The sequence below is a fragment of the Rattus norvegicus genome, chromosome 4 (assembly GCF_021556685.1).
Source record: "Rattus norvegicus strain SHRSP/BbbUtx chromosome 4, alternate assembly SHRSP_T2T, whole genome shotgun sequence".
In the NCBI taxonomy this organism is placed as follows: domain Eukaryota; kingdom Metazoa; phylum Chordata; class Mammalia; order Rodentia; family Muridae; genus Rattus; species Rattus norvegicus.
The window spans coordinates 126,576,875-126,604,387 of NC_141537.1; the positions used below are offsets into that span (position 1 = coordinate 126,576,875).

General features: G+C 42.2%; 1 protein-coding gene and 1 long non-coding RNA gene across 6 annotated transcripts in view; one reads left to right on the top strand and one right to left on the bottom strand.

Annotated features, from left to right (window-relative positions):
• The window catches only part of Adamts9 (ADAM metallopeptidase with thrombospondin type 1 motif, 9), a 171,609-nt gene that overhangs the window by 41,698 nt on the left and 102,398 nt on the right, over positions 1 to 27,513 (bottom strand). For 2 of the 3 annotated variants that reach the window (NM_001429136.1, XM_087657556.1), the window contains 2 exon segments: positions 1,276 to 1,449; positions 8,084 to 8,251. In NM_001429136.1, the coding sequence (NP_001416065.1) occupies positions 1,276 to 1,449; positions 8,084 to 8,251 (342 nt within the window). 3 annotated transcript variants of the gene reach the window in all.
• LOC102554570 (uncharacterized) lies at positions 982 to 26,716 on the top strand. Of its 3 annotated transcripts, none has more exons than XR_015686906.1 (6): positions 982 to 1,466; positions 12,142 to 12,502; positions 12,794 to 12,909; positions 16,115 to 16,234; positions 21,809 to 24,031; positions 25,132 to 26,716. It is a non-coding gene; the product is annotated as an uncharacterized LOC102554570 (long non-coding RNA). The 3 variants fall into 3 exon arrangements; XR_015686907.1 differs by lacking the exon at positions 25,132 to 26,716 and adding an exon at positions 17,828 to 17,875 and having other exon boundaries at positions 1,437 to 1,466; positions 21,809 to 22,546; XR_015686905.1 differs by lacking the exon at positions 25,132 to 26,716 and having other exon boundaries at positions 1,372 to 1,466; positions 21,809 to 24,656.

Here is a 27,513-nt window from a genome sequence, read left to right on the forward strand (position 1 = left end):
CCTAACTGTCTTACGTGTTGTTCCCGATACTATCTGACAGAAGCAAGAAAGGTCTAGAACGAAAACAAGCAACATGACCAAGCAGATGGAGAAGGAAGCATCCCTAAAGAGATGAACCACTGTGGTAAGGAATGGATCCATCACCAAGAGCGGACAGAGGTGAGCAGGGCTGGGAAGCCAATCCCAGGGGTGCAGAATACAGTAGAAAATCATAAAGATGAGAGAAATCAAACAGGGCCACGTGTGACTTCCTCAAGCTGCTAGATGTGGGATCCTTGGACACCTGGCAAAGTCTGTCTGAACCTTACTTTTACCACCTGAGAAAGGGGATGATAATAATTCTCACCTCATCTAGTTGTCCAAAAGATAAATTGAGACGATAGACAGAAAGCTCCCAGCACAGCGCCAAGTGCAGAACAATCACCCTCAAAGTATGCTGCCTTGGGTTGCCAGCCAGTCTCAGTGCAGGTGGGACCTTCATCTTCCCTCTTCAGCAGTGTGCATATTTTATGTAATTCCAGGGTCAGCAGATCTGATTTTACTTTCTAATTCTGTCCTATTCGTTCTATAACCCAGCATTCTGTTCTGGAAACTGGGGTTATCTCCCTCTAATGTCTTATACCACCTCTACCCTCCTCCCCTCAGCAACTAGACTTTCCAGCACAGACACCTAAATGTCTGCTAAAGTCAAGCATTAACTTGAGGAGTAGGAGAATAAGTCCAGCCCATTTCTGCACGAACTTAACAGTTCCTGTGGATTCTACCAATTGTGGAAACCACTGGAAATTCTACCCTAATTGGTGAGTGTTTCACTCGAGAGCTCATTTTCTCTCCCTGACAGTCAATGGCACAGGAAAAGGGAAAATAAGAGACTAAGCTTTACCACAAGTACTAGCAGGTTAAGGCTATTCAAATGAACACAGAATAACCCAGTCCAAACACATACTAAACTATTCCTCCCGTCATCGTCATCTGCCCTCCAGTGAAGGGCAGTTTCCTCCTCTATCCCTATACTCTTGACCAGAGGCATACCAAAGCTTTTTCTCCCCCTTCCCATTTCAGTGAACCCAGCTCTGGAATATCCAAGAACACAAGGAGAGACACAAACAGGAATTGTCTAGAGCCTGACAGCAAACTTTTTTTTTTTTTGGGAAGGAGCCAGCAATGCCACTGTGCTCAATGGCTTTGCCGGCTCCATAGGGTGCGGATCTGATGCTGACAAGGGGGTGGAGCGACATGCAGACTGGTGTGCACTTACTTCATGGCTCTACTTACTTGTTGCCATTGCTCTGCCCTCCAAGTGTAGAGAGGACATGGTGAGGCTTGGCAGACACGCTCCGACTCTGGTCTGCTGTATGAACTGCACTCACTCTCTCTGGCTGTTTTGTGTGTCCCGATCTGACAGCCCACATGCCTCTGCTGCACTCCTTGGCCACAGGACACAGAGCACTGAGAAGACACAGGATGTAAGTAGGCACTTGGGCTCCTTCTGGAGGGCGGGAAGGGGTGGGTCACGGGGAGGCCAATGCTTTCTTAATCCAATGATTTTCACAGCAGTCAAAATGCTTTCTCATTTCCAAGGAGGGGGACACCAAGGCAAGGTCTAAAAGCTGGAAACTTGCTGCCAGTGCTGGGCAAGGAGCAGGAGCCACAAGCGGGGAGGAAGCAAAGCTCTCAGTGGATGACAGAGGGTGGAGAGACTGTGGGGAAATAGCACAATCCAGAAGTGTTGCTGCCACATTGAAACAGACAAATGAAAAACTGTGCATGACTTCCTTGCTGGAAGATGGATGGGTTGTGAAAATTGGGAGATACAGTTCTATAGTCTAACCCACAGAGAGCCAACCACTGACAATTAAGACCACATAAGCAGAATGACTTTCTCCTGATTCTTTATTTTTCTAGTTTCTATTCCTGGAGGCAGAACATTGCTTCGCTTGTTGTTTGTTTGTTCAAATCATGGAATTCCTTAACTATCTCTGCCTCCTTATAATCTCAAATGGATAGATGAAGAATAAAAGCTAGGAAGGGAAAGTAATTTCCTCAGGCTTACTGTTTTTCAGTCCTTGAAAAATCCCATTAATCACGAAGAAACATTTTGTTGACCAAGTTGCAAAACACCAATTAACTTTCCCCTAAATTAATTTTTTAATGGTTTCCTCCTTGCTGGTTGCATAATCTCACTTATGGGCAAGCCAAGAATTATTGTCTTTATTAAGGTTTTGGCAGTCAGAAACCAAAGGCAACCTTTGATTAGAAAGAGCTGCATAACACTGCACTTGGTTATTAGAGTTTATTAGCAATTTGGGGGTGGGTATAATCAGTCTCTATTAATTTGCCTGGTGTCGAGAAACCAAGTTATCAGACATTCATGCCATGTAGTGAGGAAGAGAGAGGTCTTCTTCTGAATCAGAACCAGGTTCTTTATGTTACAATTGCACGCTTGTCCAATTTACTCGTAGGAAAATTCAAGGTGCTCTGTGAAAGATGGAAATTCTGTCAAGATGTCTGTAAGGCCAAGGGGATGATTCTGCAGCTTAGGCTTCTTCCGAGAAGAAGGCGGCTTTGGAAATCCTATTGTTTCAGAGAAATCTATGCTGGGGAAGAGGTTCATGGCTCACATCAAAGGGAGTGGAAGACAATGCTTCGTCCCAACATGGCTGCCATTGTCTGGGTTTAATTGGATTAATTGAATTGAATGAGTTTGTGACCCACAAGGAACCAGACTTTAAAGTCATTATGTTCCGGGAAGGATAAGGGGAGGACTCTTAAATACCTCGAATGGCTTTGTCTTCAAACAACAGCCACTTAAGGCTGACAGGGACTACGTGAGTTATAATATTTTACACTGGCTGCACTGGAAAAAGGACCAGAGTAGAGTTGCCCAGCAAATGATAGAAATATTCAAATGTCGTTAACAACAACCAAAGAGTTCTGGCTATTTGGATTTGGATCCTTAAATCCAAGAATATACTTCTAGAACAGTATGCAATAGAAATATAAAGAGAAGAATGAGGCAAACACACAGGGATTTGATATAAAGTTGGTAAGTTAAAAAAAAAATCACATGATGTTTTCACAACAAATAAAAGTGGACAAGACCTTTAGAAAATCTAGTACTAATTAGCCTGTTAAGTAAATGAAACTCCTTTGTGTATGTAGCGGGTGGTGAAGTACATATGGTGGCCAGTATTCAATGGTGGGTTTCTTCCCCAATCACTCTTTTTTGAGAAAGGCTCCCTCACAGATTCAACTACACTGGCTAGCCAACAAGCAACAGAGATCTTCCAGGCTTTGCCTCCTTTAGAAGTGGGACGACAAGAGTGTGCTGTCAGATTTTGACCTGGGTGGCCCAGAATCAAATCTTCATTCTCATGCTGACAGAACATGGACTATTCTGCCAAGCTATTTCCCTAGACCCCCAAACCTCTTTTCGAGGCTATCACTACTAAAAAACGAAGCACCTAACGGGCAGTGAAAGTAAGGAGCTGAGAGTTGTTAAGTGTCTACAGCTTTAACAATCACTTCTTAGATGCTTCACAATTCTGCATGAGACAAATTGAAGACACAGGAGACCTTTATCACACAATACGTTGTTCTGGCTTCTGATTATCATAATACTGAGGGCAACTTTGAACTAATACTTTTATTAGTTAGAAGCAATTACTATGACTTAAATGAAGAGTGACGTGCAAAGCCTGCCTTTCTGGATAGTGCATTTGTGGTAATCTCCTCACAGAACGAGGTATGCTCCAACTGTATTTCATTCTCCTGCACTGGTTCCCGGAAGACAACAATTTATGTGCAGTCGCATCCAGCTTTGCTTGATGAACTCTGAGGGACTTTTGCTGAATCCCTTAGAAAAACCCAGCATCAGAAAGTCCCCCAGCACGATCCCGGATCTAGCTATGCTCAGTGAATTTTTTAGTTCCAAGGCAGAGGATGTCTGCACTCCCTTTATTAAGGCGCCCCTCCCATCATCTTGGTAGGGCCTGTCTGTTTGAAAGGTTCTGAAAGGGGGTGTTTTTCACGGTGAGCTGAGCTGGGAGCCCGGCTTCATCTCTTTTAGCTCCCTGCTGTGCAGTGCTAGAATATAGAACTCACTGGCTTAAGTGGAACCTGTCACTTATATAGATTTAAAAAAAAATATAAAATCTGTGAAATTTCTCATGTTTGGGGGAATCGATGTATAACCTGAAAAATTAGAAAGGATTTTTGTCACACAATTTATTCTAGACTTATGCTGTGCTTTTTTGTGGTAACATTATTTTAAAAATGGGAATTAACTTGAAAATGGATGTATAAATCTTTTAGAAATAATAATAATAATGATAATAACTTCTATAAATAATAATATCACTTGCTAGGCTTTCACTAAGTGCAACCCATGTGCTGAGTTCTATACAGGGGTCTCAGCCAAGTACTTCTCTGTTGTTGGGATGTTCTGGGCACCATAGAAGTTCGGATGTGTTCTTCCTTTGTCTCTACTAAACCCAGTTAGGGATCCCTCAGTACAAGCTGTGAAGACTCCATCTCCAGACTTCGCTGCTAATTGTCTCATGGGGTACAAGATAACCTCCAGTTAAGTGATTAGCAGTGTGCTAAGCATCTTCTATAAACTAAATTTCTATTTCCTAATAAGCCTTTCCAATAGACATCCCACAAACACAGTGAAGAACAGAGACAATTACCATAGCTCAAGGGGGAAAAAAAGCAAAAAAAAAAAAAAATTGAATCAAAATCAAATTTGGCACCGCAATGTGGCAAAGCCATTGTAGATTAGATTAAAGCTTGGCTCTCAGTTTTCAAACTCGGTACTACCATAAGGCAACGTTTTATACTGTGCACCATCAATGATCATGGCTCAAATAAAACCCAAATAATCAAGTAATTAGTACCAGAAAGCACTAAAGCAACTGTTTCTAGTCACCATTCACAGGACTGTCCCCTTAATGTCCCAAAGGGCACAAGCAGCGTATTTACCGCTGTCTCCAGAACACACTTGACGAGCCTCCTGCAGCAAGTGCCACAATCAGGTTGCTTCCCTTCAACACCAAGAAGGGCAGTGATTGAGAGGGCAACCTGACAGTTTCATTGTTACGTCTGCAGCAGAGATCACTTGGTAGTGAAATCTTATGAATCTGAGACATCATGGCTTGGAGAATTCCATTACATGTTGCATCAGTAAGGAAGTGAAGTGGATGGAGTTCCATGGTTTGTAAGGCCCATCCTGACCCCACCCATCAGAAAAGGGGCAGCGCCTCAGGATCAGGACCAATGAGTAAAGAAGTATTCCTTTTGACCCAATATGCTTTTTTTCTGATCATTTTAGGGGGTGATCTTCTAGAAGATCAGCATAATCCTAGCTAACTGTACCTCATAGGGCATTGGCCCCAGGGGACAGCATTGAGCCTTCACATCATCAGGCTGAATCAAGAACCCAGTGGTGATTTTGTCTTAGAATTTCATCAACATCCCTTAGCCCTTGATCAAAATCTTCCAAACAAATTGAACATGAATGTTTGAGGGAAAAAGAAACCCTTTAAGACTTTACTGAGGATTTTTTTTAAGTGAATTTCCTTTACAGCTTTAGGATTTCAAAGGATCCGGAAATGGAACATCCACTTTACCTCACAAAACACTCCATTTTGGGAGCTTATTAAGGATGGTAGAGCTCTATGGCAACATTCAATACATCCTAGAAACATCAGACCTGTTGACAAGATGAACAGTCGTACTAATAATTCTTTATATCTGGAAGACAAGATGACTGGAACATAGACTACCAGACAACAGAAGGGTCAGATAAAAAATTTGAATATTATACAAGTGAGCATTCATTTCTTTTGCTCAACATCATAGCCTTAGGGATAGCCTTGTTTACCACTAGCTAATTAGGGAGTCCATAATCCTTAAGCATGCAGTTTTTCTCCATCAACCGGAAGTCCAAGTAATTTTCAGGTCTTGCCTCTTTTCATAATATATCCCTGCAAATCAATTCTGAGTGACTGTTTTGAACAGGTGTGCTTTTTTTTTTAAAGAGACATTTTGATAATAATCTATGTTTAAAAAAACAAAGATACAAACAAAACAGGTTTTAGACCTAACATCCTACTTTGTAAGCAATTTTAGGCGTCTCCTGGATATTGAAATAAAACTCAGTTCTTGTTTCCTAGTAAAGAGCAAATGACTCTTTTATGCATCTCTTCAGTGAATAAATTGGTTTTTAAGATGTATGATGGTTACATGCTCTAAACTTAATATTCTGGGGTGGGGGAGTGCATTAGATAAATAGATAAGAAAAGGCCAAGGAACATAGCAAAGAGTAACAGAGCATGAAAGCCTACGAGAGGACAACCTAATTAGTGTGGCATCTTAAATAATGTTAGCTGCAGGCTTTGCATGAACTGAATAGCTCCAAAAACAAAAGGGCTGGAAGTTAAGAGATGATAATGGTCACTTAGAAACCATTAGAGAAGATGACAAGTGTGACATAGTGCCTTGAACAGGATCCCTGACGGAAGCCAGGGGAAGGCAGAGCACACATTCTTTGATTGCCAAATTAAAGCCAACAAGCAAATCCCAGATGTTTCTTTATGACACAAGCCTCAAGAGGGCCAGGCCATTGTGCTGGGGAATGGTGCCCTGCATTGTACTCTTCTGTAAAGTAGAACTCGGGTAGAGAGAACAGCAATATCAGTGGAGGACGTTTAAGCAGCATTCAGATTCTAGAGGGATTTTCCTCTGGAATATTAAAGTGGAAAATCCACAGCTCTCCTGGTGCTAATATGGCTACATCCAGAGCTGGAAGAATTTTTCTGGAAACCATGAACCCTAAGCCTAGTTTTCACTGATCCTTGGGAGTCATTAGCGTGACTTACCACAGCTTGGGAGAATGAGAAGACTGGATACCTCCTGCTGAATCTGATCAGCTCAGCATTAAGAGTAGAATGTTTTAAAAAGAAATTGAACCTCACTACTTTCAAGCGAGCACCGTGAACCATAGTGGGAGAATATACAAGCAGTGGGGTTCTAGGAGACCGACTCTAAGGACATAAGAATGACTTGAGTTTGTCAAGCTTCTAAAGTTGCTTTTGCAGGTACTTGGAGTCCTGGGTCCCTCTTCTCCTCCCCATCTAAAGCATACATCACCCTTATCCAAACAAAATGACTTGAGACTCTACTGGATTCAACTCCCCCGACTCTCTCCCACCAGCAAAGCGCTTGGCATTCATTGCTACTTTAAACCCCCCTAAGAACCACATGGGATAGGCCCAGGAAGGTCAAACAAGCCACCCAATGTTCCACAGCTACAAAATGACAGAGAGCTCTCCTTCATGTTCCCCATTTCAGTTGTGAACAAGCAAACTGGCAGAGAGATGTTAGCCAGCATTTCATACTGACAATTGTTAGGATTGAAGGTGAAGTGTCCCACATGTCCATCCTCATTCGCAGATGGTAGCACTGTGGGGTGGGAGTTATCACTAGTGGAGACAGGTCCTTGGGGGTTGCCCTTGAGGGTTACAGATTGGTCCTGCTTGCTTTCAGCTCTGTCTTTCTCCTTCCTGACCTGCAAGATTTGAACAGCTGTGCCCCAAACCACTGGTCCACAGACTGTGCTGCACCAGGTGCTATGCCTTCCCTGCTATGCCAGATCAGTATCCTCTGAAATGGAAATTCAAAATATACTCCTTTTCCCCAAAGTCATCTCTGTTAGATACTCTATATGATAGGAAAGAATCTCTGAGGTAAACTGAGTGTCCATTCCAGCCAGGTGACAATAGCTCATCTCAGTGCACTCTAAGTGAAACCTTTGTAAGTGGCAAATGATGGCTCATGGCCACCAGCCACAAACGGAAGGGCTACTCTGTATTAGACGTCTGCTGCCTATCACCATCTGAGATAGCCCCACAAGTGGCCCAAAGCACTGTTGGCTGAGATCACTTGTCTAAGGCCACCCAGCCTGCCTGGTGAAGATTCCTCCCAGTTTGTAAAGTGAGAGCAGGGCAGAGAGACACAAGAGAATATGCTGGTGTCAGGCCCAGGGCTGGACAGTAAGAAGCAGTAGAGAAGCATCGCTCACCTGACTCCATGCGCCAGCCTTCCATCGGGGACACCGTCCTCCTCGGCACCTTCTGTGCCCATGTGGCTTAGGAAGGTGCTTACAGTAATCACTCTCTAAATGGCTTCCATCTTTTGCCAAGCAGTAAACATTTCGATGTTTATGCCCTCGACCACAAGAGACAGAACACTGCAATATAAAGCAATGGCAAGGTTGTTGTTTTTTTTTTTTTAATCACAGTGACTTTGATTTTAAAAAAAAAGAAATCGTGTCATATGCCGATAAGATCAAGTCTAATGAGAGTTACCCACTTATTTCCAGGGCCATTCTGGAGAATAACTCAAAGTCTTACAGGGAAGAAAGGTAGCAATAGAAAAACAAACAAACAAACTAACAAACAAACAAAAGCCCATGCAGTGTAACATTCTGGCAGGAGCCCTGTGTGGTGTGTTGCTTCGTACAGGAGCATGGGAAGATCCTGACAATTTAACCTGAAAACTGATTCTGAAATTACTATGACCATTTTACTGAGGGAAGTTCAGCTACAAAAGCTTAAAAACACATCTTCAATGAAATATCTCCCAATTCACTGACTGGTATAAACTACATTTTCAAGATGGCCGCGCCCAACTTTTTCAAGATCCTATTTAAGGAAACTCTCCATCTATTTCTTTAAGGGAAAAAGCTCTCATTTTTCCAGCCCATTGGAAAGAGGTGAAAGAGGCAAGGAAAAAACCCCTGAAAAGGTTAGCTGGTGGGTGAGTCTGTGCCGACCTCAGGAGGGAGGCATTACCTTTCAACTTTGATCTGTGGGTTCACTGGACTGTTTTAAATGTGACCCTGTCTGACCACATCTAGGGAACTTGACTTTGATTTCAGATTAGGTTTCTTAGAAAGGTTTAAGAATCAAAGTGCCCATGGAGTCTGGACAAGAATTTGACGTGACAGCTTCTTGTAGAACAGGCAAGTGGCTGGCCCCAATGGGTGCACTGAGACATTCAACATCCAAGGCTTCATTAGCAATTATGAGTCTTTACTCAGCCATCATAAACCGATGGCTCAGATCTTTACAGACATTTTATTTCCCAATATAATTGTCTTGTTTTCTAGAGAGGAGTAAATTTAAGAATGGAGGGGAAAAAAAGCAAAGTCTCAATGAAAATAGATTTCACATTATATTTCTCTTGATTTCACATTTCTTATCCCCACTCCCTGCAATAACTTTGTTATTTTTTGGCTTAAATTACCAAAGTGCCCTTTTATGCCTAATAGACAAACAGCTCCATGTAAACTAAGGAGCCAAGTACTAATTTTATCATTATTACCAGACATCCTCAAAGTTATACCATTCATAAATGTGCCAAAAATGTTTTTCTGTTAAAAAACAAACCATTATAAAATTTTCCACTGGAGCTGGTAGAGAACTTAAAATATGTATATTAGTGCATTTGGCTTTAACTTTTTACTTTAAGATTAAAATATTCATGAAAATATGATTTGGAGTAGCCATTATGGAAATCTTAATATTTTACAAGTTGGAAGGAGCAAGCCTAGTTGGAATGTCTGTATCCAAACAAAAACTACAACAGTTAACCCATAGTGTTTGGGTACATGAAGAGTACTGGGTATCATTCTTATAGGCTGCTTGTAATAAAGTTCTTAGAAGTTCAGTGTCTGAGAATGGCTAATGACTTGCATAAAGATAATCTCTACTGTAAGCAATCAACTGATCATTTTCAATAGGAAAACATGAAGTTATAACTACAATTTGGGGTAAGTTCATTGGCTTAATGAACAGAACATCTATTGTGTACATGTCCTGTGATAGAAATCATATGACACACTAGAGATAAGGTAATAACAAAATTGACAAAGCCCTTGACCTCAGGGAGCATTGAGACAAGTCATGGAAATGAACATTGTCCAAACTATGACTCATTATTGCGTAGTGTGACTCTTCACTGAGTTGCCTTCTAAGAAACAAATAGTTGGAGTAAGTCACAGAGAGCTCCCTGAGGTCTTCTGCAGAGCTACACCAGGGGAGCCTGAAGGTCATAAATATGAGGCTGAATTATATATGGCACATGATGGGAAATCTTAGTGGAGACTTAATTCATGATAAGGAATATTCTAACTTTTGTTTTGAAAATTCTACCTTGACTAAAGAGGCAAGTACTAGACATGAATACAAGGTCAGTGGAAATGAAGCCACCATATTTGTGTTGGCAAGAGTCACTGTGGTGGTGGGGGCTTGGATGAATATAAGAACAGAGGTTCTTAACCTGTGGGTTGTCACATATCATATATTTACATTATGATTAACAACAGTAGCAAAACCAAAATAATTTTACATTGGGGTCATCTCAACACAAGGAACTGAATGCCATTAGGGAGGTTGTGAGCCGCTGGTATATACTTGGGTGGGGATAGTTGGTAGGTTAAGGTTGTGCCTTTTTTTTTTTTAAATAAAAGTGATAGTGCCTTATGGGTCAGCAGTAGCATGAAAGGAAGAGGGCAAAAGATGACATTCAGATTTCTGGTTTGGGCAGCTAAACAGATGGTAATATTTGCTACCACTTTAAAGGTGGTACACCCTGGTAGGAAAAAAAAAACACTGAGCATCAAGAGTGTTTTTATTTGTAAGAAATGGGTCTGATACAAAGCATATGGAATAGTAGGTGGTAACATTTGCTTGACTAGAGTAAAAAAGGATTAGTTTTTTAAATGTTCATCAAATAAACATGGGTGAAATTAGTGCAAATACATCCTTAGGAATAGTCATCTCAGTGTGCAAACTGTACAAACAAGCCATCCCTCAATGTGAAGTAGGGAAAGAGAGTTCACGAGAGAGTTAATAATCTGCCAGGGTCATTAGAAAACAGGGTCTAAACATTGGAATTAGAAGAGCCTCAATATTCTCACATTCACTATGTGCCAGACACTGCCCTAAGAGGTTATCATCCCTAAACCTTGTATAGTTTCGCTATCCCAACCTCCCAATACACTGTGATAACAGAAACAGGTCCTGTCACTCGAGATAAGTCAAGTGCTATCTACAAAACGGTGCAACCACAATGCCTTGAATTCTGTTTCACGCACACTGCTCCAGTACAAGTAGATAGATTTCTACTGGGAACAATGACGGTGCAACAATAAAAAAAAAAGTATTTTACTGTCAATGACGCATGCGAGGCCTGCTATTAACGTCATTGCCAAGGAGCCAGTGATGAAGAGACTAAGTTCTAAACATGAAGCCTTCGATATATAGATTAACTACCCCCATCCACCTCCATACACATTTGCTTTGGATGAAACTTGAATAGAAGTGATGAAAGAAAGAAAAAATGTTACTTTAGCATGATGCACCACACATGTTAGTCGCCTGCAATTACTAAGATCTCAAAGTGATTTGGAAATCCTCACGGAATCTCCTCTGACAGCAAACACTCTTCATTCCATGCTTTCTAAATTACCATGGAAGAAAATCAGCTGTTCACAGAAATACTCAAATACCAGGCTCACTAATGGGTCTATTATGACTTCATAAAGGAGCTGTCACCCTGATAATCAAATAAACACAGGTTCCAGCTCTTACATTCCAAGGGAAAATGCCATCTGATCATTTTGTCTTTTCCCGGGAAAAGATGACATTTACATCAGCCAGCGTCACCAACACACAGTAGTTACATCTAGTACGTCAACCAGTACTCGTTATTTACTGGCTACATATCTCAAAGTTCTTGCTCCTGGGAACATTTAATTCCTTACATTTGTAGCCGAAATAGCCTCCTAGTTTGCCTGGAATACTGACTTTTTTCTCTTGGGAAATGACTCAACATAGTTACGAGACTGATTCTTCCTTGTCCCAACCCCCACCCCAAATTTGAGCAAGAGTCCAAACATCATTATCACTGCTTGATACTTAGAAGCACTGAGGTCAGCCAGTCTGAATGCCTGAGATTTCAAGCTTTTGTTTCTGCGAGGCCATTCAAAGGGCATGCTGGAAGCTGGGCTGTGGTCAGAAGTGCTGACGTTTTCCACTCACTACTGTCTGAAAATGTGAAATCTCTGCATTTCAGCTCAGCTGGTGGGAAGGAAACTCAAGATGAAGGCAGCGTGTTCTTCGTTTCTCCCCAAAGGCTTAAAGCTCTCTAGGGACATAGTTTTAAACGTGAGGATGGATGTGGGTCCCTGGTCCTGGTCTTGGAGGATCCAGGCATTTTTTAGCTTGAACTTGGGCTAAGGGTCAAGCTTCCTTAACTATCAAGAAGTCTGCAAGCCACGCTGGTGTACACGTCTGATGGAGAGGGATTCAACGGTGAACGCGGATGAGCTGTGACACTGAGGAGGAAATGGACATCCCTATGATGACAGAGTTCCTGATGGACTTGGCAAGTTCATCACAAAGAACTCAGAAGAAAGAAGAGGGGACTAGCGGAGGTAAGGAGAGGAGGGTGGGGCCAGGTGTGCTCACGGAATATGGCTAGTAGGAAGCATTTGGGTGGGGCTTGACTTTTCTAGCTCCGGTAGACTGTGGGCCAGGACTGGTCAAACTGTACCAGATGTCTGAAAGATGTCGGTTAGTGGGTGGTCCAAGAAGACAGCCCTTGTCTAGTGTCTGCCTAGATGATTTCTAATCTCGACAGATGAGGTTTTGCCTATGTGAAATGTGCAGTGAGGGATCCTGATCAACTAGCAGATACTTCTAAGCCCAGGATTGATTACTTGCAGGTAGAGAATAACAAGGATTGGGAGACCAAGAGGATGTCATGTGCTGGAGCCAATTAGCAAAAGAGTGCGAATCTTCTAAGTGGTTCTGGCAGTCAGATGGCTAACATCATACTGAGGTAGGTGAATAGAGTTCTATTTAGACACTGTATTTATTACTTCTCAAAGTCTTTCTCTTCTGATTCTATGGAATTTGCAGATAATACCTAAATTGTTACACTTAAAAGAAGTGGTTTTTCTTGATTCTCCTTTCATTTTGCCTTTAACAAAATAAAGTTAAATGCCACCCAGAAGTATGCCATCAGGGAGGATGCAAGGCCATTTGCCAGGCTGTATTGCCAATACAGGGACAAATGAAACGAATAGGGCACCAGTGTCACAACATTGGGGAAAACAAAAGAACAACTGCCTACAGCTTTTGTTCCACAGACTCGGGGGTCATAGTTTCAAACACTAATGAATGGTAAGCCTAGAGAACCATGCAGAAGATGGAAAAAGACGGTAGATGTGGCTCCAGTTAACATACATTTATTCTCTTCTCTGCATACTATAGCTAGTCAGAACATATTTATGAAATGAACACACATTAAGTTGTAGAATAGAACCATAAACTACATACTATATTGATAAAGAAAGAGCCCCTCAGAATCTCTCAGTTCTAGTGCAGAACTAATCTGATATAAGCGAAGATCAAAAAAAGGCTACCCAAAGATAAAGGTTGACCATAAATACTAACCACTAGATTAGGCATCTCTTACTTAATTGTTAATGCGAACAGGATACTGGGCTAAAATGCATTAGCTTCCCTCCTTTAATCACAAAGAAACATGTGGATCAGGTATTCTTAGGGGTCCTTTATATAAAGGAAGTAGCCGAGGGCCTAAGAGTGACATCACTTACCCAGGGTCACAAAACCGGGAAGCAGCAGAGTTAGGATTTAAGTACATCTCCATGAGCAGCATGTTAGTCCTTAGATTAGATAAGGAGCTGGGTAAGCAGGGTAATGTTCATGTCTACCTCCCTATGGGAATACCTAGAAGCAAGGGCCACAGAGAAATGCCTTGTAAGACTCTCCCAGAGTCCTCTGATCATTCAGCTTCCTAAAAGGAAGAGTGGCTAGGCAGTGCTAATAGTTCTGATATCAACACTTTTTTACAGTGGCCTGCCCCTTAGCTAAAAACACGCCCTGCTTCTCTCTTTGTCATTTTTGAAGTATATTAACTAACTCTTTGTTAACTGCCTAATATCCTGCAGTGAATTATCAATTCTGTTGATTGATGAATGGATCTTAGTACAGTTATGGATGGAAGGGTGCAGGCTCTAAGTTATGGGCTGTCAATTCATGGAAGGTCAATTTCTCAAATATTTGAATTGTGAGCCATCACAAAGATTATCCACCTATTAATTTCAGGCTCAAGGATTGAGAAGACACTAGATGACACACATAGGTCAGGCAGAAAGAAAGCCACACATAGCGTTTTGATCAACAGAAGAGGAAATCATTTGGCGCCAGTCCCACCGGAGGTTTTAATGGTTCTGCATGCTGCCCAGAACCATGGCTAACCAGGCACCCACTCTTGGCTTTACCAATTGGGCATGTCATCTACAGCTATCATAAAGAGCAGAAAAGAGTGAATTCAAGCAGATACTATGCCCTTCGGACTTTTAAGGACTTCTAGTAAGAGTGATCCCATGAAGCCAGTAAAGAAGAAAGTCCAAGAGTTGGCTGTTCACCGGAGGTTAAAAAAAGAACAGCTTTTTGCAAGGGGTCCACCTTGCTCCAACGTGCAACCAAGGGTTTGAATCACAACTGCTATCATAACACTGTGCTGCTTGGGAACACAACTTCTCTTGCCTTGGATTTGTTCTCTGTTAAGACGAGTCAATCTGAGCAATGCAGTTTTGTGGCAAATAAAGGAGATAATGCATACAAAACTTCATATTTTGAGCAGATGACATAAAAATAACATGGATTTTCTATTACCACAATGGTTTTTCTATCCATTTCTAGCATGTCTCCAAATATGCCACCAAAGAGGTAGCATTTTTAAAGAAAATACTTGTCAGCTTATATACCCTAAGCCGAACACTCTGTGAGATGCTGACTTGTGAAGATGGGACTTTAGCAAAGTTCCAGTTGGGTGACAGTGTATATCAGTGAAGTGCTTTCTTTTCTAAAGAGTGCGGAAAAATCTGCAGAGCAGATACGCGTGCTGAAGACACCTTTGCTAACACTCTTTGCTCTTCTCTAGACTATTCCCTATTTAATATGGACTCTATTCACCAAAGTAAGGAAAAATTGGCACCATACTTGAGTGCCATGCATCTTTTCTGCTCACCACTCTTGCTTATCCTTCTCACTTCCATCAACACAGCTGTTCTTCCCTGGACTTTGGGATATGGCTACTTCAAGTATCCTAGGAACAGAGTTAGCACCAGAAACAACTATCACTAAATACATATTCCCCCCTTCTGTGCTCTGCTCATGTGTAAGTAGTTACTTCTCTTGGTCAAGAGCCAAACTACAGAACAGGAAAAGGGAGAATTTCAATAGGAAATAAGGGCTGTGATTTCAGGGTGTAAAGCCAGTGTTAATGGCCTTGCTTGATGACTATTTCTGTCCAGGACCACCCTGGCACTTATTAGTATGAAAAGGACCCCAGAAAGCATGAGGTTGCCAGGCAACAGCACAGAAGAAAGGTGATATGGTGGTCACAATCATCCCAGCTGGATGGGGCATGAGGCCATCATTCGGTTCTTGGCCTCATCCCACCCCGTTGCTCTGGGCATGCTAAATGCTAAAAGATCTAAGAAAAGAAACTATGATTGATATGTCATCTATTGGGCTATCCTTCAAAACATCTGTCAGTATTGAAGTCAAGTGCTAGTGCCTTTAACCCAACAAGCCCCCCAAGAATGAGGAGGCACAGGGCTCTCTAGCTTCCCCTCTTTCACCTTCACTCACAGTGTAAATAGTTCATCCTAGAGGGAGTAATGTATTTTAGCACTAATAACACCAGTCCATGAACTCAGACAATCTGTGAAAACCCAAACCGCTGTACATTTGATTCTGCAAAAATGTGATTGTTAGAATTTTTCTCCTCATCAAGAGAGACAAAAACCAGGAAAATCTGCAAATTTGGTATCTGGTGAATTTCATGCTGACTAAATAATGCTTGGGCAGTCTGAGGCATATCCTATCACCAGATCTGATTCTTCTTAATGTACCTTGTGACTGCCCTAGGCCACTGCCCAGTTCTGTAGCTCTTCTATCCTTCTAGAGGTTACCCATTAGGCTATCCATAAACCGTTGGTGTTTTTCAGGAAGGGAATGAGGATGGTGTAAGGACCCACTCTGCCTGCAATAAAAGTGTTTATGAAAGCAGCTGGAAGAAGTAGTGGGTGAGATACAGACTCAAAAACCTTAATCTCCTTGTTCCAAAGGTAAGTAGAAACGTATCTGAGAAATGGGCTAGGGGAATGGCTCAATGATTAAAACACTTGCGTTACAAACATGAGAACTTGTATTTGAATCTCCAACATGAATGTAAATGTTACTTGGGCATGGTAGCTCACCAGTGATTCTAGGGCTCAGAAAGAGGAGACAGAGGATCTCTAGGGCAAGCTGGCTAGCCAATATTTGATGTATTGGAGAATTCTGGGTTCAATTGAGAGAACCTGACTCAATGAAGAAGGTGGAGAGCAACAGTAGAAGACTTGGGGCTCTGCACATGTCCATATCTGTGCAGGAACAAACCCATGCACATGTACCCACACATATTTGGATATGTACACCCATGCTCCTGTGCACCACACGCATATGCCTGGAAGGAAGGAGGAAACATAAGGGTCTGAGTTAGTAGCTCAGCTATGATGGGCAAGCTATGACTGGTGGGAGTGGTAACCAAACTTTCCTGAAACTTGAAAGCGGAGTGTGAGCAAAGGTCTTGGGCTGGAGCCATCAAGGCGATCTGGAGATGTTCGTCAATTAGCAGCTGTCAGGTCTTGGCAGTCCAGCGTGGTGTGGCCTATGTTAGCATCCAAGATCTGGGAAGCTTCAGTTACAACTGAATGCTTTTGTAGGAAAAGCAATTCATCAATTTATCTCTAGACTCTAGTGTTTCCTGCTGAACTGCATCTCTCTCAGGCCAAGTACCAGTCGGTCAGCTAAAAGACATAGAAACGGTGTGTCTTTTCTGGTCTCCTTCATTCCACACTGCTTTCTCAGTCTATCTGGCACTTTTTCCATAATGGGAATACACTGCTTGGTGTAATGGGAGCATCTTTATACTTAGAAGCTATAAAATAAAGCATATAGGTGGCCCCCCAATGTCCCTGGACTCTGAGTCCACAGAAGCAACTAACCTTGAATCAAAAATATCTGGGGGAAAAATCACACCTGCACATAACATGTAGAGACCTTTTTCTTATTATTCTCTAAGCAGTGCAGACATATTTGTAGAGAATTTATATTGATTTATAGTATTAGGAAAGACACGCACAGATTGTATTAAAAAGTGCTACGCTATTTCTTACAAAAGACTTGCACTTCTCCATCTACAGAACCTGGAGGTTCCTGCAAGGGGTCCTGGAACCCTCACACAACTCCAAGATACTAAGGGAGAACTGAAATCTCCCCTGTGTTTTAGGAAGCAGTCTGGGTAACCAAGTGGCATCCGGGTTCTAACACTAATGCAGTATGCATACATAATTGAGCCTGTTTGCAGAGATCCATGTCTGAACAGATGGGCAAAGGTCATTGAGTCAGATGGTCCTCCAATTTCACACTACTCTACTGAGAGATCAAACCACACTCCTTCCCTCTTAATGCTCCATTCAAATCCTTCATCTCTTCTCCTTCTGCCCACATTTCAGTTAAAAAAAAAACAAGGTTAAAAAATGCCACAGCGAATGAGATGAGAGGAGAAGAAAACAGACATATACAAAAATAAACAACTTGACTAAGGGAAGGACTAGGATTATATTTAATTTTTTGTTTTGTTTTACAAATTTAAATCATTCCTGTACTGCTCTAAGATTTATTGAAGAGGGTGTCCAAAGACTAAGGAAGAAGAGTATGGTTAGGTAAGTGCCATATTTCCCTCTGTTGTCTACCTAAAGACATTCAACACTGCCAACATCTGCTTGCATTGGTGTTCAGCAGAGATGTGAAGTCAAAGCCACTGTGCGTATCACATGACTAGGTTCCCAACAGAAGTTCTCTTTTCTCTCCACATGTCTGTTCCTCCTATAGGCAGTTCTATTTTAAACAACAGGAATGCTGTCCTTCCGTTTTCCTAGTCCATAAAACCTGCAGTCATCTGACTCCATTATTTCCTTTTTATTCTATATCCCAACTCTCAGCTAATCCTTTAGTTCTACCTCAAAGATTTTTCAATGCCTCATCATCTCCAAGCACAGTTCTCCAAGCCACAGTTCATTTTAGTTATCGCAATGTCTTCCTAGAAAGGGATTTCCCCTGCTTCCTTCCCCAAATTCAGAAGCCAGAGTCACCCTTGTAAAATAACTCGTGTTCCTGTTCAACCCATCCCACTCCACCCTAGAGGCTTCTTCTCTCTCTTTCTTTCTCTCTCTCTCTCTCTCTCTCTCTCTCTCTCTCTCTCTCTCTCTCTCTCTCTCTCTGTGATCTAGTCCTTGCCCCTCTCTACCCACACCACAACTTGTCTCCATGCCTCCCGTTCCCTCTGTAACTCCTATATCCTATGTCTTCCTCTTCCATTTCAGCTCCCCTGCCTTTCAGGATCACTAAATGCAGCACACTCCTGCCTCCAGAAACATCCTGTTTCTGGATGCTGCTTGGTTTTCTTTTGTATTTCCCCTTATCTTCAAATAAAGATTGTCGGATACCTTCCTCCAATCTCCTTTAAACCCATGTCTCCATTCACTCTTCCGTGGGAAGCCCTACTTCTCCCCCTGAATCTATACATTTTTATCACCTTCTTTCGAAATCTCTATTTCCTTTCTTTACTGTTATTGATAGGCTTCCCTTACTCCCCAAAATACATACTTCATATGGAGAGAGAGAGAGAGAGAGAGAGAGAGAGAGAGAGAGAGAGAGAGAGAGAGACTGTACATGCATGTGTGTTCTGTTCAATCCCTAGAGACTAAAAACAAGTCTGGTATGTGGAAAACATACAAGTAATTATAAAACACACCAATGAGTGCTGCCATAGCACTGTTATTGCCATTTACCCTACAAGAACAGTGAAGTAACAAGTCCACCTTTCCCACAATGCTCAGCTTATTTTAAGGACAAATAAATAACAATCTTCTCTCCAATCTCCTGTGTACCTTAACCCTACCTGACTAATCACCCTTGTACTTTAATGCTAATTCACAACTATAAAGCTGGTTACTGTGTAAGAAACAACTAAGAGGAAGCTTATCTGAGATCGTAATATCAAACAAACAGCAAAAGGCAGAAACTAGAAACTCAGAAATCTATGCTACCCCCATATGCTAGACAGACACAGAAAGTTCCGCTCCAGCTGGACATGGAGGCACATGCCTATGATCCCAGCATTTAGGAAGCCCAGACAGGATGATCATGGTGAGTTCAAGGTCAGTCTGGGCTACATAATGAGACCCTGTATCAAGCAACAGTGAGGATAGTCAAGAAGACAGAAAGTCAGAAAAACGGGAAGACAGAAAGGAAGAAAGGAAGGAAGGAGGAAGAACTAAGAAAGAGCTCCTCTCTAATTGCTGATGGATGATCACCATGGATCTTCAGTGGTCCAGAATGCTACTTCTACCCAGAAGTGCCACTTTAGATAGAATTTTTCCAGATAGAAATATATATAATGTATGATACGTAATGAGTGAGAGACTATGCGTAGAGTTTCATTGGCAGAGAGTTCTCCTAGTGTGTATGAAATCCTGTGCTTGATTCACACCACCACTTAAGAGCACTGTGGTACTGAAACTTTTGGTACAGAGTGCTCAAGGCCTGTCTGGGATCCATGAGGAGGAGGAGGAGGGAAAGAAGGGAGAGGAGGATAAGGAGGAAGAGAAGGAAGGAAGCACGTCTATCAGGCAAGGAAGTCTATCAGGGCCAGGTAATTTCTATTTCCATTCTGACTAAAAACCTATGTGAAAAACACCTGCAAACTCACACATGGCTCCTGAGACAGTATGTCCCTGTTTAACACTGACCCTTTAAAAAGTACCTTTTCATTGTGAACAGATATAGGCTTATGTGAGACTAAGAAGCAAACGGGGAGCCCAGGATTTTGTAACTGAATTGTGTGGTGTGAATCTGAGGTTTGTGTTTACGAGATCCTGATAAGCTGCCACTAGTGTGCCTATCTATTTGGCAAGGTCCTACCCCCTGATGTTAGGATCAGGCCATGTCCAGAAAGGCCTTCCTCACAGACATTGGAAGCCCCATCCTGTAGGTGCAGCCAGGTGAAAACCAAGCCATTTCAAACTCAGTGCTCAGAGAGCGCTGGGTGATCAAATCCAATTTCCAAGGTACCTAGATAGCTTTATCAAATACAGTACAGTGTAAAAAAAAATCCACTTCAAACAATGCAAACGCTCAGCCCCCACAACTAGTGAGAAGTATGACAAAAAGCAGGTCCTAGCTAAAACACTCTTGGGGAACATTCAGATCTCAAGGATTTAGCCTTAAGGAATTTTCAAAAGCAGGGGTAGGGCTAAACCATTTCACCTGAGCAAGTGGTGGTGTTCTTTTAATGGAGCTTTCAGATGATTAGAGTCAGCTCAAAAGTTTGGACTCTATCATATCTGCATCCACAGCTTTCTGACACATGAAATTGAAAAAAGTTCCTTAACTTTCTGATGCCTCAGTTTTCCTACCTGCACAATGGACAAGACAAAATATATTCTGCGGGATTATATGAGGACTATCAGTTGTGGGTATAGTACACATGATCTGGACCATGGCCCATAGCACAGAGCCAAAAATGTTGGGAGTCTTGGCTATTATTTCTCCATCCCAGTCAAAACCATCTGGCCAACTATAGATGGGTACCGAGTTTAGAAGTAAGACAGCCAATGAGATACCAACTGGAGACTGTTCAGGACTACACTGAGTCAAGCAGGTATGATTTTTTTTTTTTAAGAAGTGGCTTGTGGGTTTTAGGGAAAATCTGGACATGTTAAATCCTTAACCTAGAATTACTGGCAAGGTTATATATGTATTCAGAGGTCAAAATTCTAATATTTGAAACAAATTCAATTTATTTATTTATTTATTATTCATTCAATCATTCATTTATTTATTTGAGACATGATCACATGCATCCCCTAGACCTGCCTTTAACTTACTATGTAGCTGAGGATAACCTTAAGTCCTTGACCCTCCTGTGTCTACCTGATGACTGTTGAGATTGTAGGAATGTGCCACTCTGGCCAGTTCATGTATATCAGGATTGGAGCACGGGGCTCCCTCTATACATGCTAGGCACTACCCACTGAACTGTTTCCCCAGGCCTTGTAGCTTTAATTTAAAGAGCCTTTGAGATAGGTAGTCCATTAATAACTTTAGGTTCAATTTAATTATAGAAAATGGCACCCATTATCTCATGAAGAGCCAAGTGCAAATGACCTGCTTTCAGTCAGGTTTTCTGCAATCTTCCAGCACCTAGTTTAAATTTGGAGTGGGAGGTGCAGTGTTCCACGGTAAGTCCTGCTATGCTATTTCTTAGGCTAATGGTAGTCTCTTGGGATTATTTCATTTGCTTTTTCATCCCTACCAACAGAGCACTCTAGCATCACAACTTCAGCACCACTTGGGCAGGGTTTTCATACACAGAACTTGGCTGAGAACAGAGGCAAAATATGGCCCAACAGAAAAGTACAAATTAACTTAAAACATAGGGGAATTTGTGTGTGTGTGTGCGTGTGTGCGTGTGTGTGTGTGTGTGTGTGTGTGTGTGTGTGTGGTGAGAGAGAGAGATTATTTTTATGAACTTATTTTTAGTTTTTTTGCTATGTGTATGTATGTTTATGTAAATGTGTGCCACCTGTTTTCAGGTTACCATGGAGACTACATGGGTGTTGGAGCCCCCCAAAGCTGGAGTTACAGGAAGTTGTGAGCTGCTTGACTTGGGTGCTCAGAAATCAAACTTGGGGCCTCTAAAAAGCAGCAAGTGCTCTTAACCACAGAGACATCTTCTCATCTCCTTTGATATTTTTGTAATTGCATTTGTACAATTATTAAGTATGAACTATGCAGTTATCAATGCCAAGATACAGTGTCAAACTGTAGGCATCTGAGAGTCTAGAGCGTTGGTCATGTTTATGAGTTTATTGAAAGAGAAGAAACAAGATTCATTTTTTTCTTTTGGATCCAAGATGTATGTCATCTACAATGTTCTCTGCGCATATGATCTCAGACCTTTCCATTCTGAGTATATTTGTCATATTTGTGGCATGGGATTGGACTGGTAGGTAGAGATATAATTTGTCGGCTGCTAAAGCAGTAATGATTTGCAAAGAGAAAAAACAATGTTGGTTTGGAGGAGTGGAACTCAGAAACCCTCAGAAATTCCTGTTCAGGAGAGCCAAATCAACACATCTGGAAGAGCTGGCTCCATGAATAGTTTCTTCCAATGGGTTAAAAAATAGCAGAGAAACAACCAATGTCCCAAGGTCATAAATCAGTGAGAACTATGCAAAACAACCCCTCTTTTCCCAGAGAAGAGAAAGAGAATAACTGTATAACTTCAAAGACTTTATTGACCTAAAAGTAAAGATTTGGTATCAAATATATTTTTGGAAATGCTGAGCATCACTGACCCAATGCTCATAAAAATATGAAAAGCCAAATTCTGCAAGGAGAAATCAATAAGCTTAAAGGGCATCTTACTTTGTCATCCTCACCCAGATCATCATTTGGTGATGTCTGAAGACATTTTCCATTATCACGATATAAGGGTATGCTATAGGCACCAGGTAGGTAGGGGCCAAGGAAGCTAAGAAGCACTCTACAATGTCCAGGATGATGCTACACAGAATGGAGTTCTGGGGTCGCAAGTGTCATGTTTCAGAAAGTCTGATTCATACTTATTTACAGTATAGAGATTGTACTGCTGTCTTAGTTCCTAATCAGAATTGTGCTCCCCATTTCCCAGACAAATGCTCAACAGAATGAATTATACTTTTGAACAAGTTTCCCAAACTACAACCAACATATTCAAACATGACACACAGACCCACCAGTTGCTAGGGGGTGTTGGACTCGTACCCAGGGGCAGAGTTTTACTATTGATGAAACATCTGATGAATAAGAATCAAATAGGAACTATATCCAATGTCCTGAAATGCTGAGGAATATTCCTATCTACACCATCACTATTTTGTTTATGAAGGCCATCACTCAAGCCAGAATTTCCATGTGAAATTCAGCTCACCATACTGGGCCACGTTAGTACATTTACACTACCCCACCTCCACCCAGTGCACCCCACCTCTGGGATAAGTGACACTCCTTGTTGGTTTGCGAATTCACATTCTGGCTAGACAATCTACTTTCTGGAGCCTTCTGCTCCCGGCTTATCTTTGCCGACCTTGTTGGGAGTTGACAGATATGGAAGGTATCCTAGGATCTCAGAATTGTATTTAACAACAACGTCACACCCTCTCAACGGGAATGACTCCATTTTAACCAGACCTTCTAACTTTAGCATCTTTTGAGACACTGGGTGAGGTAAAATTCTCAGGTTGGGCTACCCTGTCTTTGATGCATCCTCTTTCCTCCTTTCAACTGTCTGATGCCTGGAGAACCTCCACTCACGGAAGTCACTACCAGAAGTGTCTCCAGACTGATTAAAGGTTCATTAAGGGATAAAATTGCCCACAAGTGAGAATCACCAATTCATCCTTAGGCTCCAGGAAAGTCCTTCAAGTTTCGGAAGTGACTTGATTTGAATGCATGTTGAGGGGGCAGGGCACATAATCTTCCTGATAAATGGAAGTTGTGGACTCATGCGGATTTCATTTCTGCAAAGTTAGGGTTTGGGCTGATAAGTTGGGGAGCCTTGCTCTATAGAGAGTGTGTCATGTGGGTCGTGAAATCCCTTACACCACATTTCACAGGATTTCAATTACAGCCAACAAGCTCTAGGGGACAGAGCTCCTCCCTGACACCAGCAGGTCACTGGCCACCTAAGGGGTTCTTAGATAGGTCAGAGCTGATTCAAAGGAAGAAGGGAACATGGCTTCATCAGTGTCCTGCATGCAGAACTGCAGAAACAGGTAAGCTGGCTGGGTGAGGGGGTTTGACTAAGTTCAAAGAAAACAAACAGCACACGGTTTTGGAAAAAGTCTCTGGCTTTCCAAGTTTAGACTTTGGGCAGGGGCAGGTTAAAGGCAGGGTGTTGCTATTTATTAGAATTTGAGAGCAGGGACTGTATTGAAAGAAAGCTGGGATTTCCTTGGGGAAGGGAGGCATAAAAGGCACAATTTTCAGATACCCAGAAGCTTTTTATTTCAATTACACGGGCCGGGGGGAACCATGCAGGAAGAGAGAGACCAGGAAAGAGAAAACTAAGAAGGTGAGCAGATTCTATCCCGGGTGGTAGGGAGGGAGTAACATCCCTTATTTCTGTCATTACAGGGCCAAAGTGGGATTACAAACAGCTCCCTAAAGCTTATCCAAAATTTCAAAGGCTTGAAATAAACCCAGATCTACTCTTTTCTTCCCTGTGAAGGAACATGCAGTCTGAACATATTTACTTAAATAAGTGTTTAAGAATAACATGTTTTGTAAAATTGCAAATATACATAAAAATTATAATCCTTATTACGTTCTCTCTAGAGTGCTCGAACCAACAATATTAACACACGCACACACACACACACAAAACACACACACACAAAACACACACACACACACACACACACACACACACACACACACATCCATCTCTTCATTTACAACCTTCCAACTATGTGTTAGCTTCTCCTTGCCTGGAGACAGGCCAGCATTATTTCCTCTTTTCCTGATCAATGAAGATATCAGGTCACTTCTGAATGACTGGGAGTCTTGACTGTTTTTTTATTTGACTTATTTATTTAGGTCTGAGATGCTTGGAAGTGGCTGGGGGCTTGGGGAGGATTACTTTAGTCTTGTTCTAAAGCTTAGGTGCTCTGAGAAGGAGTATAAGACTGGTAAGTACTTCTTGATCACAGCCCACCTTCAGAAAGAGAATTGGTAGCTTCGTGGAATGCTTTTGCATGTATTTCAACTGTGTGTGTGTGTGTGTGTGTGTGTGTGTGTGTGTGTGTGTGTGTGTGTGTGTGTGTTGGGGGGATTGTCTTCAGTTTGAGGCATGACTGTGAATGGACCCATCCAGGTTTTCTTAACTCTGCAAAGGATGATGAGGTTTGCCAAGACCAAGGCCAACAATGGAGATGAAGAAAAAGAGGCCACCACAGCTTCTGGAGTCTTCTAAAGTGTCTTTGAAATGGAGTCGGCAAAGCTAATCTGCTCAGTGTCACTCACCCACGGTGTTCAGTGACTATGAAAAGCTGTCTCCTTAAAGCTTCCGCTTCAAAGAGACAATGATCTCTTGGAATTCCAGAATCTACAAGGTGGATACCTGGTGCTCTTCGTTTTCGCCCTTTCCCTAAAGGCACTAGTCAGGTCTTGCACTTCCAAGCCACTGCACACGTAAACATCTCTCTCCTTACACGAACTTCCTGCCACTATGAACTTGAACTCTGAGCGGAAGGAGAGGAGTTTGTTGTAACAGCTGCGTTTGCGAAGAAAGGCTGGGGTTAGTCCTCCCGGGGACAGCTGGTTCTGAGAGTCTGTCTTTCCACCATCCTGCTTTTCTCTCATGCCCAGCTGTGGCCAGCTGACATTTTGTAAAACAAAGCACAAACCACCAGAAGGGCAAGAGAATGCTAATTATTGGGGCCATACTCTACTACACAGGGACCTCTCAGCGCTGAAACAAAAGTAGTCTGGGCGTTTACTTTGTTAAACTTGGTTTTTGACTAGTTTATAGCTGTATTTGTTACTAGAATCCAAATAGTCCATTTGGTAGTCACCAGCAACAGGAAGTTTAGAAAAGTTTGGGGTAACTATGGTTAAAAGTGTTAAATTAATACCTTCGAAGATGTAACTTCTTGCCTCTTATTTATACTGTGTTTTGTTTCGGGTGGTATGGGGATAGAGTTTCCGGTCTGGTACTTGCTAGTAAATGCCTTACCACTGAGCTGTATATACCCCTAACTGCTTTCTAACCCTTTGAAAGGACTTTTGGGACAGGGTGTGGCTAAGCTGCCCAAGCTGATTTATTTGGTCGCCTAGGCCAAGGCTTGGGATTCTACCTCCTCAGGCGGCCTCGTTGCTGGCATTATAGGTCTGTGCCACCAGGTCCACTTTATGTGTCTAGTGTTGGTAGCATGCTACTAGCGACTTCCATATCGGAAGACAGGAGTACAAAATATTTCCCTCAGTGTAGGATGTTGTCAGCCTCTGGATCAAGGCATAAAGTGTTTCACAGAAGAGCCGTGGGATGCAGACGAAGACAGATGATGGAGTGTGGACTAACCTGATGTGCGTTAATCTTGCTTACTACCAACTGCACACGTTTATTTAGCTGCCAGTTTTCTATTTTATAAACTTCTAGAAGTTTTGGTTTTAAAGCTGTTTTAACAATCCCACTTCAAGGGAAATGGAGAAGACACAGGGAAGGCAGTGGTCATCCCCACATCACAGGTCTTTTTATTGGCCTCTATTAAATAACAAAGGGGGAATGTGCTCTTGGATCACAATTTCCCCAGGAGAAGCCTCTGGGTCCCAGCAAGGAGGAGGCAGAAAGCCGGTCCTCCATTGATTGTGGGCCTCAGACCAATCAACCACATTTGGGATAAACTATGTGTAGTTTGTAGGGCAGGGCTTTAAAAACAAATAAACGAACAAAAAACACATTTTAAGGTCTCTTTTCCCACAGCGTTGGTGTCTATTTAAAAATGATTGGACAACGTCACATGTACTTGGATGGCTAATTTTTATTTATTGAGTGAACATCATCAGGATCGGTGAGGCCATGGGTTCTAGCAGCCATCTGTCCTTTTAGTTGGAACTGGTGGAGCTGCCAGCAAAAGGTGTGACTGGTCTTTGATTACATGAGTCTGGATGTCTCCATTTCCTGTTAAAATTTCCCTTGGTCATTTGCAGAGCCCAGCTCTGACTTGCTCCCCGCTGTATCTACTGTACCTATAACAGGACCACCCGCAGTAGGCGCCTTGGAAGGATTGGCTGGGAAATGGATGGCTTTTATTTGGAAGGGAACAAGGTCAAGTCATTTATTCCTTTACATTCCCCCCAAGACAAACCTTCTGGATAAGCCCTTGCTAATGTTGGGGATCCCCTCCCAACCAATCACTCTTGGGTGCAACCCCTGCTGCCCCCACCACATTCCAGGGTTTTCATCCCTTTCCTCAATAGAGCAACAACTGCTGAGTGGGGAGGAAGTAGACTCCCTTGAGTGCAGAACACTTCTAGTTGTGCTCAGCCTCCCATCCCAGCCTCCCATCCTCAGACCTAAATCCACAGAAGTGAAATCTACTAAGCCACCCTGAACTAGCTAACAAAAGATGTGCTGAAATAGCTCACAAAAGAAGTGACTTAGGTGTACAGTCACCATAAACACAAAACAAATTTTGTCAGTTGTTTTCCCTTCAATAAGCAGATGTAGACATGCATTCTGATGGCTCTGAACACC